Below are 18,153 nucleotides of genomic sequence, written 5' to 3' on the forward strand. Positions count from 1 at the left end.
CTAAGTGACGGAGGAAGACTTGACACGATCAAGCTTGGCATAGTAAACCGGGCTAAATAGTTAACCGGTTTTAGCTCTCCATTTCGAACACGCTTTTAGCTGAAAATCCGGTTTTACAGAACAACTCTTATTCCAGTTTTTTGTTATTCACATAAGACATTGCATCAACACTATGGATCCCTTACATCTACTAATATTACTAGCACTAATTGCTAGTGATACTACCTCCTAAGTGACGGAGGAAGACTTGACACGATCAAGCTTGGCATAGTAAACCGGGCTAAATAGTTAACCGGTTTTAGCTCTCCATTTCGAACACGCTTTTAGCTGAAAATCCGGTTTTACAGAACAACTCTTATTCCAGTTTTTTGTTATTCACATAAGACATTGCATCAACACTGTGAATCCCTTACATCATTGCAAGTTGATTTTCAAAAACGAATACGTAGTGTCAACAAATTACAGTGAAATATTATTACGAAATATGAGAATTATTTCCAATGCTTAAACATATGGCATACCACTGGAAAGACACTACTAATTTGGGGAATATGTAACTACTAACTGATTAGAAATATTACTTTTAAAAAGATTTGATCTGGATATGTTTCATACAATATACGTTCTGGCTATTTAAACAATGTAATTGTGTTAACATTGTTCTAACAAGGTATAAAACAGAAAAACTAGCACGATTTTAACAATAACGGTCACATAAGTCAAATAGCACACATTTAAGTTTTCCGATGTCTATTTAACTTTTAGTTTTTAATAATATAGATTTCCCCTTTTATCCATAAAACAATACCAACAATTTGCTACAAATACCAACTGGCAAAGTACGATGTATCTAATACCATTAAATAAATTTGTTTGTTTCAATTTCAGTCGAAGCAAGTTTCATTTTCTAGTTCAATAAAACAAAGCTCAGTTGCATTTGTAAAATAATGCCCGTGTAATAGTCTACAGACAAAACAAACAAACAATTGCACCTTATCACTATCAGCTGACCCCTAACATCATAACGAACTGCATTGTTGGCAACACTGATATGCCGCGGCTGGCAACACTGCAGGTACAAATACGCCGACAAAAAGACCTTGACAAGGTCAACCTTGAATTGGTTCTTCGTCCAGTGAGAAATAGAAACCAATAAGATCGTTAATATAACTAAGAGTATTTATTAGATGTTACGTGGGATAAATATTATTTAAAAAATTACTGACCGTATGGTTTTATTAAACAACTTTGGTGAGGGTATAAGTTACAAAGGGGTAAAATATTGGACTAATCTCATTAGTCATATATTCTATACTCAAAATAGGTTATGTTATATTTTTTTTTTATATTATGTATAAAATACTCTTTTTTCAGAATTGAATATTTTATGGTCTATATGATAGGTTACCCAATTTGGAAATACGTAGTCTATGATAGCCCAACTATGGACTGTAGTAGGACTCTCTATTTGTTTTGACCTATGCCGTTTGAAAAATGCAAATAACATGTAATTTATTACAAGTATTTTTGATACATAATAACTTAGTTTAATTATTAATGTAAATTACATTTGGGGTTACAGAGCTATAAGGTAACAATAGTCTTGTATAGCAAACGTAATAACCTAAAAACAAATAAATACTCCACAAAAAATTATAGCCTATTCATTAGGCCACATAAATCATGGAAATCTTACTTCATTGTCCTGTTTTATTGTTAATATTACCTACATGAGTTACAGCAGGTAGGCAGGCCTATTGTTAGTTTTAAAATTAATTTAATCCTTACTGTTTAAAATGGCCTGAACTATTTTTTGTATGAAAGATTACTTGCATTTTAACAATGTCATACATCATATATTTTTAAATAGATAAAAAACTCTAAATACTATTTCAAGAATTATTTTATAAAAGAGAAAGTGTTAGGAGAAATGATAAGTTTAACCCTTAGCAAGTATCCCTTTAGATACATCATCCTGACTATGTTAGCATGTCTCTCTCACTATAATACTGCTAACGCCACCATGATTGAGTAAATGTACCATATTACTAAAACTATTGAATTCCATAGCTTTTAAGCTTGAAATATGTGGATGGATTCATGTTTAAAGAATTTTATTGAATATTACAGCATTTTCCTCTATAAACTTAGACTTGAATTCTTAGTCCAAACATTTAAAAAGTAGGAATACAAACCAGATTTTGAATGAGATATGAAATTGAACAAAAATTATAATCATACTAAAACATTTATACCAAACAAACATGGTAATACCCTTGAAAGAATTTAATTTGGCAGTCACCAGGTACCCAAAACTGAAAAATAAGTTATTGATAACACAATAATTTAAATGTTTAGGCATTACCAGTACATAAAATTATTTATTTTGAAAATACTGATACTTGTATGTTATAAAAAAATTGTACAGAATGTAAAGTGGAGGTAAACGAATGATAAACCTAAAATATCATGGTCATGGTCGGATCAAATGCTGAAATATAACAGCATATCTATTGGCCTTTAGTATCAATGTAACCTTTCGTCTGTCGAAATGAATGTAACCTATGACATGGATAAAAAATATTTATCTTTCAACAAGTAATCTTTTAGTATCCAATAAAATTTCCTACATAATATACCCAGTGTACAGTCAGATTTTACTAATATTGTACAAAAAGGTCAAATCGATTATACAACTGTTTTTGGTATTATTCATTTTCTCCTTCAGCAAAAACTCACCTAAAAATGTTGGTATTTGCCAAATTGAATAACATTTTCTTTTGCTTTTTTTTGGTGTTTCACGAAGACTTCAATAATACTTAAATAAAATGTCTGAAGTTCTTTATTACCTACTTTAGCCTCCAGAACCAATATTTACAATAATAAATATACAGTTTTTAAAATATTTAAAACTTCAATAATTATAAGATTTTTGTGAAGAGGTTTGATTAAAAACAGTATAGTTAGAAAATAAAATGTTAAATTTATTGTAAAAATGTACAAAAAACTAGTTTCTTCTCAATATAAAATAAAATAAAATAGTATGGTTATTTTTTATTTCTGAAAACAAATTACTTTTAACATCAGTTTACATTAAAAAACTAATTAGACCCTACCAATATAATTAACTCTGTAGCCTTTTTTGTTTTGTAAAAACTAATGTTTGAATCTCATTGAAATGGAGCCCTTTCTATCAGTACCTTCAATAGAAATCATTAACATATTGGTTATACTTAGTCTTTTATGAATGTCTGACATTTCAAAATAAAATCTAACTAATGACCTAAAAAATCTCCAGTACTCACCAATGTCATAGCATCAAGCATGGCCATTGGCAGTTCATTGGATACTACTCTTGTATCAGAAGTATAGATACTGTAACGCAGTTTAAACTTTGACCACAAACTAATTAGTTGAGTGAAAATTATGGGAAATAAATTAAAATTTAGTTTGTTAATTACATGACCATCATAAATTTCATGTATAGAAGATATTTGTGATGATCTTACAGTATCGTTAGAAAACAATATTTTTAATGCTGTAAACTGATTTTAAAAATGTGATATACTTGTTGTGATAAGTGTATACTTGTATCCCTGGGTTCAAATACTGGGAAAAATGTACAACAATTAGTATGTTATCAACTATTCAATGCCAGCATGATAAATTAAGAAACTGCAATGCATTTCTCTGTATTTCATAGTAACTTTAAACAGTTCCAAATATTTTTAACTGGATCAGGCAAGTTAATTTTGCTACATAAATGATGACATAATTTAGTAGATAACTCATAGTTAATGGTTAATCAAAGTCCTACCAAACTGAGAGGAGAACTGATGAAGAAGAGACAAGATCTGTGGAACAGTAAACAGAAACTCTCCACTACTGAGAGGAGAACTGATGAAGAAGAGACAAGATCTGTGGAACAGTAAACAGAAACTCTCCACTACTGAGAGGAGAACTGATGAAGAAGAGACAAGATCTGAGGAACAGTAAACAGAAACTCTCCACTACTGAGAGGAGAACTGATGAAGAAGAGACAAGATCTGTGGAACAGTAAACAAAAACTCTCCACTACTGAGAGGAGAACTGATGAAGAAGAGACAAGATCTGTGGAACAGTAAACAGAAACTCTCCACTACTGAGAGGAGAACTGATGAAGAAGAGACAAGATCTGTGGAACAGTAAACAGAAACTCTCCACTACTGAGAGGAGAACTGATGAAGAAGAGACAAGATCTGTGGAACAGTAAACAGAAACTCTCCACTACTGAGAGGAGAACTGATGAAGAAGAGACAAGATCTGTGGAACAGTAAACAGAAACTCTCCACTACTGAGAGGAGAACTGATGAAGAAGAGACAAGATCTGTGGAACAGTAAACAGAAACTCTCCACTACTGAGAGGAGAACTGATGAAGAAGAGACAAGATCTGTGGAACAGTAAACAGAAACTCTCCACTACTGAGAGGAGAACTGATGAAGAAGAGACAAGATCTGTGGAACAGTAAACAGAAACTCTCCACTACTGAGAGGAGAACTGATGAAGAAGAGACAAGATCTGTGGAACAGTAAACAGAAACTCTCCACTACTGAGAGGAGAACTGATGAAGAAGAGACAAGATCTGTGGAACAGTAAACAGAAACTCTCCACTACTGAGAGGAGAACTGATGAAGAAGAGACAAGATCTGTGGAACAGTAAACAGAAACTCTCCACTAGGACAGTGCAGACACACAAAAATATTTTCTGTGAAACAATTTTTAGTGAACAGGGCATTGCAGTGCTTTAAGATCCACTTTGCTTTGCAAGTTTACTCCTTATTTCCTAATGTGAAAATTGTATTAGAGAGGATATACTATCATTTTCCAGAAGATATCACGACAAAAATGGAAAACTATCTGTCGAGGCTGGCACATGTGTGTGTCGAGGCTGCTTTAAACACTTGAAAACCTCAGTGCAATAGTGTAGAGACGGAGAAGGTGGCTATGTTAATGTGGTTTAATAATTGCTTTTGTAAAAAAACTTCAAAGAGAAGGATTTTCCAGACTAATTCTATTATTTATCTCACCTTGTATTCATGCCAAAAACCTCCAATAAAAATGTTAAAAATGTGTTATATTTTAGGTAATTCATATTTGTTAAAATTAATGCTAGCAATGTGAGCTATAAAAATAATTATTTTACATATTTAAAATTTAAAGTTTGTGATACCCTTTTCTTAATAACCACATCACATTAGTTCTGATTATGTGAGGATATAAAACTAGTTTGAGCTATGAAAGTATTATCTTGTTCTTATCAGTTCAAAAGTTTGTGATACCCTTTTCTTAATAACCACATCACATTAGTTCTGATTATGTGAGGATATAAAACTAGTTTGATCTATGAAAGTATTATCTTGTTCTTATCAGTTCATTAAAGTACCATCTTTTTACAGCCAACTTTTGGTTCTCCTGACTTTAAAAACTGTTCATAAACTGCCAGTATCTGTAAAACTGGACGTCAGAAATGTACATAGTTCTATTGAGATTTGAACAATTATAGAACATACAGTGAGCACTGTGAGCTATCAACATAGATAATTCTTTTATAGATATCACATAAGTTCACATGTACGAGTATGTGTACAAAATGCAGAAAAGTGGGTGCACTCTCTCTTCACTCCTGTACTGCTAATCTTTGGACTTCACATCCACTAAAATGCTACGTCCATGTTATGTTTTAAATGGTTCATAAATTTGTTTATACTGTGTATAAAATGTAATGGAAACACCAGGTTGTATTTTCAATATTCTGTGCTGGAAGAAAGTAAAACTAAACAATGCCAGAAATAGGCAGAATACTTAACTTTGATGTTAACTTAGTAGAACATTTTACTACTGTTTCTACTATTATCTAATACTAACTAAAACAATGTATAAACACTTAGCAATATCTAGGCTTTTGACAACCATAAATAACAATTAAGCATGAATATTTATGTAAGAACTTGCAAAATGTCTAACCATAACAGATTTTTAGTCACGCTTCAGGTGAAAGGCTTGGCGGTATTAGAACAGTGTAAGCAATTCGACAGCAGCAAAAGGGTTAAATAACAAATTTAAAATAAGTGCACACAGCACTCACTTGTATACCTTTGTCTTCTTAAATAATAATAATACCATAAAAACTTCATGGAAAATGTTTTAATATAGTGTACACTATTAAACTAGTTATAGGATTCTTCTAATTAATTTTGAAAATTAGATCATAATCTGGTCAGGTGAAGAAGGCAGAGAGGTTTGAATATTGAGGTTATAGCATTTTATTTCTCTCTCTGAGAAGCTTGTGTTATCTTCAATGAGTTCTACTGCTTGAAATGATTATCTTTAGAGGTTGAGTCACCTACATTCTTTAACTCTTGCCTCTTAAAGCGTACAGTTTAAATCAACCCCTTATAAAATATCATAATTAGCTCAATATATTGAATTGACACACATGGCTAATACTGCTTTAAAATTGAGCAGAAAAGAATAATCCATGCTAACTAATTCTAACTGGAATAAGCAGCACAATGATCCTCAAAGCACTAAGTCTATATCTACTACAGCGAAAACAAAACTTACAATCTTCTCTGCGGATAGCACTCATGTTGAATATATCTAAAGATCGAGAGAAACGTTTCGGAATGTGAGGGTTTGAGACCACCTGTTTACACCCCCACCACTAGTTCTGCGAGGGTGGATCTGGTACAAGTCCGCTCTGAGCGATAGCAATGGTCCCTGGCGAGCACAAAAAACCGAACAGTCACAGTTCTTCCACGAGGAAACACGTCCAACTCCACTTTCCTGTTTCGTCACACCCTCTCACCCCACGGACCGTCACTTCACACCCCGACTAGTGGCACCCTACAAGACGAAGACCCGTTCTCGTCCGCCAGCCCGGTCATTTCAGGTTGGCAAGATTCCCGCCAACAATTTCTCTGCCGGCAGCTAAATTTAAACGGTGAGCTAGCTGTGAGTCAAAGGACACCCCTCGCCGGGCGAGTCCACTTGTCCGGATCGATCAATAGAATTACGGACGACAGACCAGCTGAGGGTTGGCGCACGCGCCGCCAGGGGCGCCACCGATCGGCTGGAGAGCACTCTCCCGTCCCGCCACCCCCCCCCCCGTAATACTCCTCAGTCCTCACTCTACAAATCTGGTGTACCGCCGCCGCAGCCCCTAATTATTATTCAAGGACAGTCACTCATCGTCATGAACGAGCCACTTTGGACACCCCCGTTTTTCATTAACACTGTTCAAACAGAGCATGAGAGCTTTAAGGATAACGCGCTGATCTGATGATGTAGAAACAGTACAATAGACACTGTTACACACATTCGTCGGTTATAAAATCTCAATTAATTACGCCATAAAAACTCTAAATAAGCTACGTTAATGTACTGCATATGTAGGACATTGTTCTCTTCACACAAAAATAAATGTTATATATTTACAAATGAGAAAAGAAACCCTACGAAGAAAACTCAACAAATCTTACAAGAGCCAATTAGAGTTTAAGTGTCTCATTCTGTTAATGAACTCTACTTATAACGGCACACCTACACAGATACTGTACTTGGAAGGTACAGTAAACATTTATCTACTACCACTCTGATTACAAAGACTCTTTTACAGTGTATTGCAGACAAATTAGAAATAACCTTTTTTCTTTTACTTTCAGTTTTTTAGTTGTCCAAATATGCGAAGAATGACCGTCAAAGTACGGGAAGAACGCTGACGTGACAGCCTACCTCTCCTTATATTCAAACGACAAAACCACAAATACACTTTTTTTCGTTTCTATCAAAACATAACACGTGTATCAACATTTTACATAGGTTGTGTTTGAAATCGGGGTCGTATACGGTAGAGTTAACATTAACCAAAGAAACGTTCTGAACGCCGATTACACAATGTTCACTTGTGTTCTCTCCCTTTAAACATTTAGAAATTAAAGATATCCAATAACTTGTCTCGGAAACATATTTATTATAAATCAGCAATAGGAATAATTGAATTAATTTAATTGCATTCTAATTTTAAACCGTATAAACAAGTGTTCAAGTTGTACGGTATTTCGATATTTTAAAGTTTCAAGAAAATGGGGAACAGAAAATTATTATCTTTCTGAAAAGTAAAAATTATTGCGACACAACGCTACGGCAGAATCTAATGACGCCGTAAACAATAGAAGCGGCAAGTTTGCATGCGGTAAGTGTCTTGTATGTCAGCAAAACAATGAAGGCGCTACGAACAAGTCTTACATCAGGTTAATCCCTGCTTACCTAAATATCTCTGCATACATAGACCCACCCAAAGTATTACTTAGTTCTAAATGGAATGTTCCTTTATATAATGTTGTTACTGAAATCAAACTATTACAATATAACTACTGTATACAAATAGCTATAACCTGCTTTAGGCTGGTTTGTATGTTTATTTGTAAATTAATTCTTCTTTATAGGTCTGTTCTTGTACCCCTCTCGTCACTTCGATATACTGCAAACTACACAGGGGGATCGGGCAAAGGTCTGGAATACACGTAATAATTTGTAAATTAATTCTTCTTTATAGGTCTGTTCTTGTACCCCTCTCGTCACTTCGATTTACTGCAAACTACACAGGGGGATCGGGCAAAGGTCTGGAATACACGTAATAATTTGTAAATTAATTCTTCTTTATAGGTCTGTTCTTGTACCCCTCTCGTCACTTCGATTTACTGCAAACTACACAGGGGGATCGGGCAAAGGTCTGGAATACACGTAATAATTTGTAAATTAATTCTTCTTTATAGGTCTGTTCTTGTACCCCTCTCGTCACTTCGATTTACTGCAAACTACACAGGGGGATCGGGCAAAGGTCTGGAATACACGTAATAATTTGTAAATTAATTCTTCTTTATAGGTCTGTTCTTGTACCCCTCTCGTCACTTCGATTTACTGCAAACTACACAGGGGGATCGGGCAAAGGTCTGGAATACACGTAATAATTTGTAAATTAATTCTTCTTTATAGGTCTGTTCTTGTACCCCTCTCGTCACTTCGATATACTGCAAACTACACAGGGGGATCGGGCAAAGGTCTGGAATACACGTAATAATTTGTAAATTAATTCTTCTTTATAGGTCTGTTCTTGTACCCCTCTCGTCACTTCGATTTACTGCAAACTACACAGGGGGATCGGGCAAAGGTCTGGAATACACGTAATAATTTGTAAATTAATTCTTCTTTATAGGTCTGTTCTTGTACCCCTCTCGTCACTTCGATTTACTGCAAACTACACAGGGGGATCGGGCAAAGGTCTGGAATACACGTAATAATTTGTAAATTAATTCTTCTTTATAGGTCTGTTCTTGTACCCCTCTCGTCACTTCGATTTACTGCAAACTACACAGGGGGATCGGGCAAAGGTCTGGAATACACGTAATAATTTGTAAATTAATTCTTCTTTATAGGTCTGTTCTTGTACCCCTCTCGTCACTTCGATTTACTGCAAACTACACAGGGGGATCGGGCAAAGGTCTGGAATACACGTAATAATTTGTAAATTAATTCTTCTTTATAGGTCTGTTCTTGTACCCCTCTCGTCACTTCGATTTACTGCAAACTACACAGGGGGATCGGGCAAAGGTCTGGAATACACGTAATAATTTGTAAATTAATTCTTCTTTATAGGTCTGTTCTTGTACCCCTCTCGTCACTTCGATTTACTGCAAACTACACAGGGGGATCGGGCAAAGGTCTGGAATACACGTAATAATTTGTAAATTAATTCTTCTTTATAGGTCTGTTCTTGTACCCCTCTCGTCACTTCGATATACTGCAAACTACACAGGGGGATCGGGCAAAGGTCTGGAATACACGTAATAATTTGTAAATTAATTCTTCTTTATAGGTCTGTTCTTGTACCCCTCTCGTCACTTCGATTTACTGCAAACTACACAGGGGGATCGGGCAAAGGTCTGGAATACACGTAATAATTTGTAAATTAATTCTTCTTTATAGGTCTGTTCTTGTACCCCTCTCGTCACTTCGATATACTGCAAACTACACAGGGGGATCGGGCAAAGGTCTGGAATACACGTAATAATTTGTAAATTAATTCTTCTTTATAGGTCTGTTCTTGTACCCCTCTCGTCACTTCGATTTACTGCAAACTACACAGGGGGATCGGGCAAAGGTCTGGAATACACGTAATAATTTGTAAATTAATTCTTCTTTATAGGTCTGTTCTTGTACCCCTCTCGTCACTTCGATTTACTGCAAACTACACAGGGGGATCGGGCAAAGGTCTGGAATACACGTAATAATTTGTAAATTAATTCTTCTTTATAGGTCTGTTCTTGTACCCCTCTCGTCACTTCGATTTACTGCAAACTACACAGGGGGATCGGGCAAAGGTCTGGAATACACGTAATAATTTGTAAATTAATTCTTCTTTATAGGTCTGTTCTTGTACCCCTCTCGTCACTTCGATTTACTGCAAACTACACAGGGGGATCGGGCAAAGGTCTGGAATACACGTAATAATTTGTAAATTAATTCTTCTTTATAGGTCTGTTCTTGTACCCCTCTCGTCACTTCGATTTACTGCAAACTACACAGGGGGATCGGGCAAAGGTCTGGAATACACGTAATAATTTGTAAATTAATTCTTCTTTATAGGTCTGTTCTTGTACCCCTCTCGTCACTTCGATATACTGCAAACTACACAGGAGGATCGGGCAAAGGTCTGGAATACACGTAATAATTTAGAAATTAATTGTATTGACCACAACATAATAAACAATAACGATGTATTTGTTTATCCTAACTATCACTTCGATATTACAATACCAACAGCACAAACTCGACCCAAATAACGATTTAGCCAAGAGCTACACTCACTCAAACTGTACGAGTACTGGATGACGTTATACTGATTATTTATTATCTATAATGTGTTTATCGCATAATAAACTATCGCAAAAGGCAATAAATCAAGATTACTATATTTTTTGCTACAGTAATTTATTGTACTACCATAGATACCAACACATTGATGTATCATTATTATGTGCCAAATATTTGTTAGAATATGCCAAATATTATACGCTTCCAGTAATTGTGCTAACTGGTACTAGTCTATGAAATGTACTCCAAACTATTTCCCAAACATGTAGTAAGTATATTTGCCAAAAATAAGAATGTTCCACCTGTATTTATACGCTTCCAGTAATTGTACTAACTGGTACTAGTCTATGAAATGTACTCCAAACTATTTCCCAAACATGTAGTAAGTATATTTGCCAAAAATAAGAATGTTCCACCTGTATTTATACGCTTCCAGTAATTGTGCTAACTGGTACTAGTCTATGAAATGTACTCCAAACTATTTCCCAAACATGTAGTAAGTATATTTGCCAAAAATAAGAATGTTCCACCTGTATTTATACGCTTCCAGTAATTGTGCTAACTGGTACTAGTCTATTAAATGTACTCCAAACTATTTCCCAAACATGTAGTAAGTATATTTGCCAAAAATAAGAATGTTCCACCTTTATTTATACGCTTCCAGTAATTGTGCTAACTGGTACCAGGACTAAGAGGCATTCCTTTAGACTGCTGACAATCACGCAAAACGTTTATATTCACAGTAGCCTTATAGTAAACATGAAAAATGTGTTCTTTCTTCTGTTCTCGACTTGTACTAGGCGATTTACAAATAATTGTAGCCTAATACTTGTCAATTTAGCTACGTATTAAGTTTTTATTTACTTTATTTACGAGGCAAAATTAGAAGTTATCTTTACCCCTGTCTCTAAAACATACCATTCCAACTCTAAGTACCGTTAATAACATTATTTTGGTTGTGATACACTTCTGTTTGTCATTATTTACTCAAGAAACACACCTTCACCCAGAATACGAGGGTTTCTGAGTTTGGATATGGTTCGACAACAGTATAGCCTATATGACACGAATCTAGGACAGAAACTTCTAATGTTCAATTTAGAGATCTGAACTGATAGCATTTTAATCGGCAAGACATTATTTAACATTAGTTTACATGATTACAACTAGATTGAAAATTGAATAGTTTTGTAAATTTCTGTAAATCTCTCATTTACGAGCAAAGTTTCAAGTCAGAAGGTTACCTGCAAATTCTGATTGTACACTTCATCTTCCAGGAATTCCTATTTGTTATAGGCTATCGTATCTCTTTGAACCGGAATCAGTTTTACGTTTCGTATTCCACAAGAGAGCACTGGTAAAGTCAAAAATTTATTTTCGCTATTTCCAAAGATTACTTTTTTCAAATAATTCGTGCTAAATTTCATACAACCTTATGTTAAAACAAAACATTTGCAGTATATATATAAAATCTAGGCCTATAAATGTACTAATCTAATTTACGTTTAGTACATTTACTATGATCAGATTATAAATAACCGAGTGGGATGTGGAAATGGACTTTTACTGTTAAGCTAAACTTGAGTATTATGCAAACCCCGTTAAAATCGGTTACACAGGAGAAGTTATAGACATCCTGTATTTATAGCCCTGAACTAATCTAGGTGTTGGTTATAAGTTACACTCCGATGTCCTCTGCTAATTAACCGTTACCAAAGGTCAACAGCCGGTCGCGCGATTGATCAGCTGATTGGGCGGAAGTGGCGATGTCCGTCACACAACTGATTTAATAGAGATTTCAAGTGTCATTGCTCCACTTACGGTGACCATTGCGCGCCGCTAGGACTGGACACAGCAGTTTTCGCGATAAAACACGTGGATAGCTATTCCAATAGACAGTGCGATGGAAAAAAGTACACTTTGCTGATTATTTCTTTACAGTTGAAAAGCATTTTCGTTTAATGTTAGAAACTATTTAATTAAGAAGAGAGACTGTGACAAAAAATCAATATAATAAGACTATCTGCGTAGGATCTTCAATATTGAATTGTCATCACATCACAACAAATGTACATTTTATTATTCTCAAATGAAATTACCCAGTAATGAATAGAATTCGAAAACATTTTGTTGAATGCAGTATTGTATGATTCACGTACAAATATCACTACTGAAATAACTCTGTAGACTTTGGATTTCTAAGATGGAATGGTAACAGATGTACGTACGTCTAAGTGTGACTCACTATGAGTCACCAAATCTCAAAAAGATCACCGTAAACTTGCCCTTGCCAACTTTCCCTGCCAAATTATCGCAATTACGGCCGACCGAGGCGTCAAGCAGAAATTATCGGAGACCCCAATTAGAGTTTTGTTTTGTTTTGTTTTTAAAGGTCGAGTTTCGGCCAATCCTTAAAGATTAACAACCCAGAACGATTACAACAGTTTTCTCAGAAGTCTGCTTAAGTATGGTAAGGTCATTTCGACCAGATTTGAATTTGAAAGTTGCACATTGGAGGATCTAAACGAAGAATTGAACAGTAAAAAGGTTCCCTGGGTCGAATTTTGACATTTTCGCAAGTTAACAAATAATAATACAAGCTCAACCTGAAATCATGTGAAGGCCGGGTCCGGACTAGACTTTCAGATCATACGTGATAGAATTACTAGTACATCGGTGAACAAATAATAATATGAGCTCAGACTGAAGTAATGTGAAGGCCGGGTCCGGAATAGACTTTCCGATCATATGTGATAGAATTACTAGTACATCGGTGAACAAATAATAATATGAGCTCAGACTGAAGTAATGTGAAGGCCGGGTCCGGACTAGACTTTCAGATCATACGTGATAGAATTACTAGTACATCGGTGAACAAATAATAATGTGAGCTCAGACTGAAGTAATGTGAAGGCCGGGTCCGGACTAGACTTTCAGATCATACGTGATAGAATTACTAGTACATCGGTGAACAAATAATAATATGAGCTCAGACTGAAGTAATGTGAAGGCCGGGTCCGGACTAGACTTTCAGATCATACGTGATAGAATTACTAGTACATCGGTGAACAAATAATAATGTGAGCTCAGACTGAAGTAATGTGAAGGCCGGGTCCGGACTAGACTTTCAGATCATACGTGATAGAATTACTAGTACATCGGTGAACAAATAATAATATGAGCTCAGACTGAAGTAATGTGAAGGCCGGGTCCGGACTAGACTTTCCGATCATAGGTGATAGAATTACTAGTACATCGGTGAACAAATAATAATATGAGCTCAGACTGAAGTAATGTGAAGGCCGGGTCCGGACTAGACTTTCAGATCATACGTGATAGAATTACTAGTACGTCGGTGAACAAATAATAATATGAGCTCAGACTGAAGTAATGTGAAGGCCGGGTCCGGACTAGACTTTCAGATCATACGTGATAGAATTACTAGTACGTCGGTGAACAAATAATAATATAAGCTCAGACTGAAGTAATGTGAAGGCCGGGTCCGGACTAGACTTTCAGATCATACGTGATAGAATTACTAGTACATCGGTGAACAAATCAGATGTAGTCGGTAACACAAAAACCGATTGGTAAAAAACGTCGCCCTATCTACAAAGCCGTCTCAGGAGAACAGAATATAAGCCAACAACACAATCTTCTGGATATAATTCATTCACATCATCTTCTACGATCAGATGGTGCGGAATTTGGATGGTGCGTTCGGCTCAGGCGGCGTACCATAACTGGGCGAGCTTCAGGAGCTGCATGACCGTATGCCGTCAGATAACAATGAGTAAAGTAATACATTCCTAAATAACAGATATTGTTAGGGAATGTGATATATATATCAATTAAGGGGTTTCAGAAAAGAAAATCCTAAGTGTCAAATAAAAGGTTTTGGTAGAGAATGTTTCCCAAGCCCAACTATCAAATCTTAAGAAGGAATGTTGCATGAGTCCAGATAAGAGGTTTTGTTACGGAATGTAGCTGATATGTAAATGTTATGGAATTTTGTCTTATTATATAAGATAAGACCTTATATTGTAAGATTCTTATTGTTCTTATCTGTAAATAAGTGATAGCCCTGGAGAATTTGGCCCAGTATCATATTTGAAGGATTTTTGAGGAATGTGGTTGTTTCCAAATGAAAGAATTCAGATAGGATTGTAGACAGTATCCAAATAAATGATTGTACTGGATAATTGTCACTGTTATAATTAAGAGTTTCTTGATGAATGTGGATTATGCCCAAATGAGAGAATTCAGGTAGTAGTGTAGACAGTATCCAAATAAATGATTGTACTGGATAATTGTCACTGTTATAATATTAAGAGTTTCTTGAGGAATGTGGATTATGCCCAAATGAGAGAATTCAGGTAGTAGTGTAGACTGTGTGAAATAAAAGATTGTCTAACAGAATATCTCACAGTTTTAAATAGGGCATTGTGGTATAGAACTTGATCTCTGTTGAAATGAGATATCGATAAGGAAACAAGCTGTCTCACAGCCAATACATTATTTATGAGAACATGCCACACCAAAACTAGAGTTTTAGAGGGATGTGGCCGTATATTTCACACAATGTTATTACACGGCTTTTAAATACAGTTTAAATAGGATCATTTACACAATTCATATTTATAAATTCTTGTATATAACTTACAAACGATTTAACTTTAAATATCAATATTTAACTATCGATATCATTTAAAATAATTTATCGTTCTATACATTTTTCATCTAATTTGCGGCGTAAAATATTCATATTTAGAAATACTGATGTGTGAAACGTCTTTACATTATATAAATTATTATACTCTTACAAAATTGATAAACGGCATTTGTTGGCCTAACAGAATAACCGAAGAATTAAAACTTGAAATCGTTCTTGATTCAATAATTTAACGCGAACCGACAATTTTTATTATACGAGTTGAAAACATTGGGTAAGCCAGCACAGCCAAAAATAAATGAATAAAAGTGGTTTTCTTATTGAAATAGTATTTAAAATTAGACAATCATGTTTATAAGTAAACAGATTCCTGCACTAACGACTATCGAGGGGGGGGCAGAGAGGGGAGTACGGCCCTGTAATTGTCATGTAACCTGCAACTGGCATGTACGCCTAATCAGACGGCAAACAACCCAAAGGGCACTCGAGATAAGAGGCAGATACTAGGCATGTGACTGTGCGGTGACTCGCGGCGGCGGTGACTCAGTTGTCAAGTCGTTACATGACTATTAACTGTGTTGTTCCACCGATGGAACTTTTTGATCCATCACCAATACGTAGTTGTTAATTACAACCACACATTCAGATTAGTTAGCTTATATAATCCACCTGTGTGTCACTTTTAAACACGTCTGGATATCAAATGTGAACACCCAAAACCATGTAGCCTATGTCTCGTAATGTTCCATAAGACAAACCGTAAGAAGCCTTATGGACTCAGTAGTATGCACAGTGTGTACTCTCACATTAAACTAGCTACTAACTATTGTAGGAAAGTAATGCTGATCGGCTGAAATCTGCTAAACACTACAGAAACAGTGTTAGTAGAACTAATCTATTGTGTACATGCATGCAGTTACTAGTACAATACACAGCAGAAGCTCTATAGTCTACAACTACAGCAGAATCTACGACTATAGCGCATGCTTCTACTACAGCGGCAGTGTAGTTACCTATCGGGTGTAGTCGATCTGGGGTAAACCACGCGTCTGAAAAGTTACATTACAAACATTAGAGAAATATATACACAGGAAAAGCTCCGGTCTGCGAAGTGGTTTTCTGCTTTAGACAAAATGAAATCTAATGAACAGTAAATTAATTTTTAAATGCTACAAAACCACTTCACAGGCCAACCAAAACCAATGCAATGCTACAGTATACAGAAGAAATTAAGCAAACAAGTCTACATAGGAGGCAGTAGTAAGAAGATGTTTTCAATTAATTAATTAATTAATTATTATTAATTGTATATATGTAATTTTATGCAATCCCTCAAACAGTTTAAAATCTTATTTATTACTCAAATTTTCATACTATCATACACATAAGTTAATATTATACACCCTTTAATTGGAAAGATAAATAAGGGCTTAGTGTGAGGATATAAAAAACCCGGACGAATCAACAACCAACCATCAGTTGTACACCCAGCCATCACTGCGCGCGCGCGCGTGTGTGTGTGTGTGTGTGTGTGTGTGCACGCGCAAAAACGAAATTGGCTTTTTCAAACTGCCTAGATACTACAAAACCTAGAAAGATCACACCACATCACAAAAATATAAATAGTAGAATTAGTTCTAATGCTTATATATTAAAATCATATTCCTTATTAAAATTTGATTCTTTAAGAGGAATTAATTTAAATTATCACCTCTTCTATTATTTATCTATATACTGCAGTATTTATTTTAAAACACAATAATTGCTGAAATAAACCAATACAACAAACCACCTTTTTCTTCTTGGCCCTGAAATCAATAGAGATCTTCCTTGGAACCTATGGACCAATGTTTCAAGTCTCTACTGAGAGTTATGGCAGAGGCAGGGAGAAGGGCAGATAGACGGACGACACTTGACCTTTTAACCACAGAATCAATGCGTTCTTCCTTGACCCAGGGCAATTCTTCAAGTTTCTATGAGCTCTCTATCAGGAGTTATGGCAGAGGCAGGGAGACGGGCAGATAGACGGACGACACTTTGACCTTTTAACCACAGAATCAATGCGTTCTTCCTTGACCCAGGGCAATTCTTCAAGTTTCTATGAGCTCTCTATCAAGAGTTATGGCAGAGGCAGGGAGACGGGCAGATAGACGGACGACACTTTGACCTTTTAACCAAGAATCAATGCGTTCTTCCTTGACCCAGGGCAATTCTCCAAGTTTCTATGAGCTCTCTATCAAGAGTTATGGCAGAGGCAGGGAGACGGGCAGATAGACGGACGACACTTTGACCTTTTAACCACAGAATCAATGCGTTCTTCCTTGACCCAGGGCAATTCTCCAAGTTTCTATGAGCTCTCTATCAAGAGTTATGGCAGAGGCAGGGAGACGGGCAGATAGACGGACGACACTTTGACCTTTTAACCACAGAATCAATGCGTTCTTCCTTGACCCAGGGCAATTCTCCAAGTTTCTATGAGGTCTCTATCAAGAGTTATGGCAGAGGCAGGGAGACGGGCAGATAGACGGACGACACTTTGACCTTTTAACCACAGAATCAATGCGTT

General features: G+C 35.7%; 1 protein-coding gene across 7 annotated transcripts in view; it reads right to left on the reverse strand.

The window, feature by feature from the left end:
* Window positions 1–18,153, reverse strand: part of LOC124356541 (reticulon-1-A) — a 163,161-nt gene that overhangs the window by 49,819 nt on the left and 95,189 nt on the right. For 4 of the 7 annotated variants that reach the window (XM_046807598.1, XM_046807597.1, XM_046807603.1 and 1 more), the window contains exon 2: window positions 16,601–16,636. The exons of 2 other annotated variants lie outside the window; for them this stretch is intronic. In XM_046807598.1, the coding sequence (XP_046663554.1) occupies window positions 16,601–16,636 (36 nt within the window). Of the gene's footprint in view, window positions 1–6,604; window positions 7,038–16,600; window positions 16,637–18,153 lie in introns of those variants that run through there. One more of the 7 variants, XM_046807602.1, reaches the window with a different exon arrangement.

Source organism: Homalodisca vitripennis, chromosome 3 (assembly GCF_021130785.1).
Source record: "Homalodisca vitripennis isolate AUS2020 chromosome 3, UT_GWSS_2.1, whole genome shotgun sequence".
Classification (NCBI taxonomy): domain Eukaryota; kingdom Metazoa; phylum Arthropoda; class Insecta; order Hemiptera; family Cicadellidae; genus Homalodisca; species Homalodisca vitripennis.